Here is a 2,936-nt window from a genome sequence, read left to right as displayed (position 1 = left end):
CTTCAAATTAAAAAACTCAGTGGGACTAGTTACTTCTCATTTGGTATTTTGTATTATATAGATGTTCAAAAACTTGGTTCATATTTTTTCTTTTCTGAAAATATGTTAGCTGAATCATTATAGAATTATGAATTTTATATACAATATTTTACTTTATCTGATTTTGAAGAAAATAAAGGAAGGAAGAAGAATGTGGGGAGAGAATAAGATGGAAGAATATAGGGAAAGAAAAAAAGAATGAAATATAAAACATGTTCAAACACACACAAAAAAAAAACCGCGAAGAAAGAATAAAGATGAGATGAAAATGAGAAAACTAAGTAAAATAAAAGAGGAAAGATAAAAGGAATAACTCTCACCAAACAGCAAAACTATTTGAACTACAGTTTCATGAAATTTAGGATTTGATAACGGTTGCAGATATTTGTAGGAAAAAACTTTAAGAATTAAAAACTTGATAAAATTAATACTCTTTTCAATTTATTCTTCCATTAGAATAAAATGCGAAGAAGGAAAAGGAAAAATGAGGAGCAATAAATAAATTTGTAACCATTGTGTCAATATGCGATGTTATAGTGATTAATATCTCAATCTTCACGATTTTACTGTTTTACATGCAAGAACAAGAACAATCAATCTGTATGCTTAATGAATAATAAAAATATACTGTACACAATTTTCACATTAGCCTTTTTTTAATGCATTTTTCAGCTTGAATTAAATTTCAAAATCTAAATATTTTCAAATGATTTCTTACAATATGTATATTGTAATTGCAATATGTTCAAATTGAAAACACCTGATGAAAACTGTTTCAAAAAATGTCTTGTGCAATATTTGAATCCCAGACTTTGGCACCATAATCTGAAAGCTTTTTCAAAGTAGGTGTTCACTGTCTGTTAAAAACATAGTTATTTTTTGATGAGGATGGAAAAATAAATTAATAACAGTGAATATATTTTTTTACTGGAGTAATTGTTTTTGTCTGTCAGGTAAACTGGTGCAAACAGATTTAAAAAAAACTTTACTCAATGGCAATAACATGCTGGTCAGTAGCTCAACACAAATTATATGTTTTTATAAAACTTTTATTGTTTTGAAGAACATTTTTATTAATGTTTTGAGAATGTTGACTTCATCTCTTTTCAAAGCAAGAATGAATAAAATGTAAAAAATGTTTTTGAAGTTATAAAAAGAAATTATTATTAGTGGTAATAACTCATCTGAAAAGTTTTTACCTACAATTTTATTGTGCAATGAAGCAATTAAATGCTAAAGTATTTCATATTTTGTAGCTTATAGTACAAATACCTGTCCCGTATATGTATCTGACATCTCCCAGAGAAGCGACTTAATGAGCTTTACAATTCTTTCAGTGTTCTTCATGTCCTGCAAGAAGAGATAGAACATATTTTAGCAAACACTTTAAAAAAACCCACCAAAAGCAATTTTGCATCAAAGAATAAAAATCTTTAGCTTTTGATTTAAGGTTATTTCTATAAATTAATATGTCTAAGTTTAACTAATTTATATATAATCTACATTTGACCTGCAATATTTTGACCATCTTTATATCCTTGAGGGCTGAGCAGATGGAAAATGGGCTTGCAGGTAATAAAGATATAGATAGAATATGGATGTCAAGGAACCCTGGCAGAATATACAGCTGCAACATGAGACTAGAATGTTTGAAAACAAGTGGTGGTTGTGTCTGAGGTGCCTTGTTCTTAGCCATGAGGATGCATCTAATTTCAAAAACATATCATAAGCCTTCAAACAGATGAATGATCAGAAAAAATACCAGTTGAAGAATTTGACAAGGAGGAGGAGGATATGGAGACAAGACTCTAAACATATGGAAGGTGCCAAATTCCTGAAATAGTACTGTAAATAAAGCCTAGAAAGAATGGAAAAATAGGACCAACAGGGAGCAATGCCATGTAGCCAGTAAAGAAGCTAAGCATCAGGTATACTGAGCAAGGAGAAATGTAAGGTGTTACAAATTGCATATTAGAGAAAACTGAAGCATCATTAAGGAATTATGTGTGAAATTACAATTTCTCTGCACCAAGTTTTTGCAATTTTGACATCTGACAAATTGTTTTGTAATTTTACATCATCATGACTGTTTGCACCTTTACAGCTTTGTAAATTTCAACAACTATTACTTGTAATCCATAATTCTTGTGTGATGATCTCAGTCTTCTTGTCTTCTTGGAGAAGTTAGCATACTATCATTCTAAACTTTTTGCAGGTTTGTATTTAACCACTGGCATAGATTCTCCTATTTTGAACTTTTGTTGTTTTTACTGACCTCTGACAAGCATCATATTGTGCAACTTTCATGCTTCATGCTTTTAACTTCATGACCAAGTAATTAGTTCATCAAGTTTATCCAGAACTATTTGCATATACTTTTGGTCTCTTACATCATCCAGGAATGCCATTTTAAGTGATTTCACTTTGGCAATTTCTTCTAATCCATTACATTTTTATTTTTATGTTATAGTTTACTGCACATATAGACTTGCATACATATTGATATGTCTTCCTTTTTCTTTTTCGTCTCTCTCACTATTATTATCATTATTTTTTCCTTTTATAACTTGTTTGTAAATATCCAATTTTTCCCTATTACACCATTTGTATTCACTCTTATTGTATTTTATCTTATTAAACCTTTTTTGATGTTCTTCCAAAAAATTCCTCACACTGATGAGAATGACAATGCATAAATTTAATTATAATTACTACGATTATAATTTCTTCTCACATATTTGTATTGTCTTTCGAAACATACGTATGTATTGAATCAAATTTTATATTAAATCTAATTTTGATTCAACATCTTTTTCCTCCATTTTTTATACTTGTTTATGGTATATTTATACATCATCATCATCATCGTTTAACGTCTGCTTTCCATGCTAGCATGG

At 29.1% G+C, this 2,936-nt stretch overlaps 1 protein-coding gene across 1 annotated transcript in view; it reads right to left on the bottom strand.

Annotated features, from left to right (window-relative positions):
- Nucleotides 1–458: 458 nt before the first annotated feature.
- LOC106881934 (D-ribitol-5-phosphate cytidylyltransferase) overlaps nt 459–2,936 on the bottom strand; it is a 42,738-nt gene continuing 40,260 nt past the window's right edge. Inside the window, exon 8 of the mRNA XM_052967644.1 lies at nt 459–1,389. Within this exon, the coding sequence (XP_052823604.1) occupies nt 1,297–1,389 (93 nt within the window). The 3' untranslated portion in view covers nt 459–1,296. The remainder of the gene's footprint in view (nt 1,390–2,936) is intronic.

Source organism: Octopus bimaculoides, chromosome 4, assembly GCF_001194135.2.
Source record: "Octopus bimaculoides isolate UCB-OBI-ISO-001 chromosome 4, ASM119413v2, whole genome shotgun sequence".
NCBI lineage: Eukaryota > Metazoa > Mollusca > Cephalopoda > Octopoda > Octopodidae > Octopus > Octopus bimaculoides.
The sequence above is the reverse complement of the archived record's forward strand: the minus strand, read 5'-3'. Positions and strand labels throughout refer to the sequence as shown.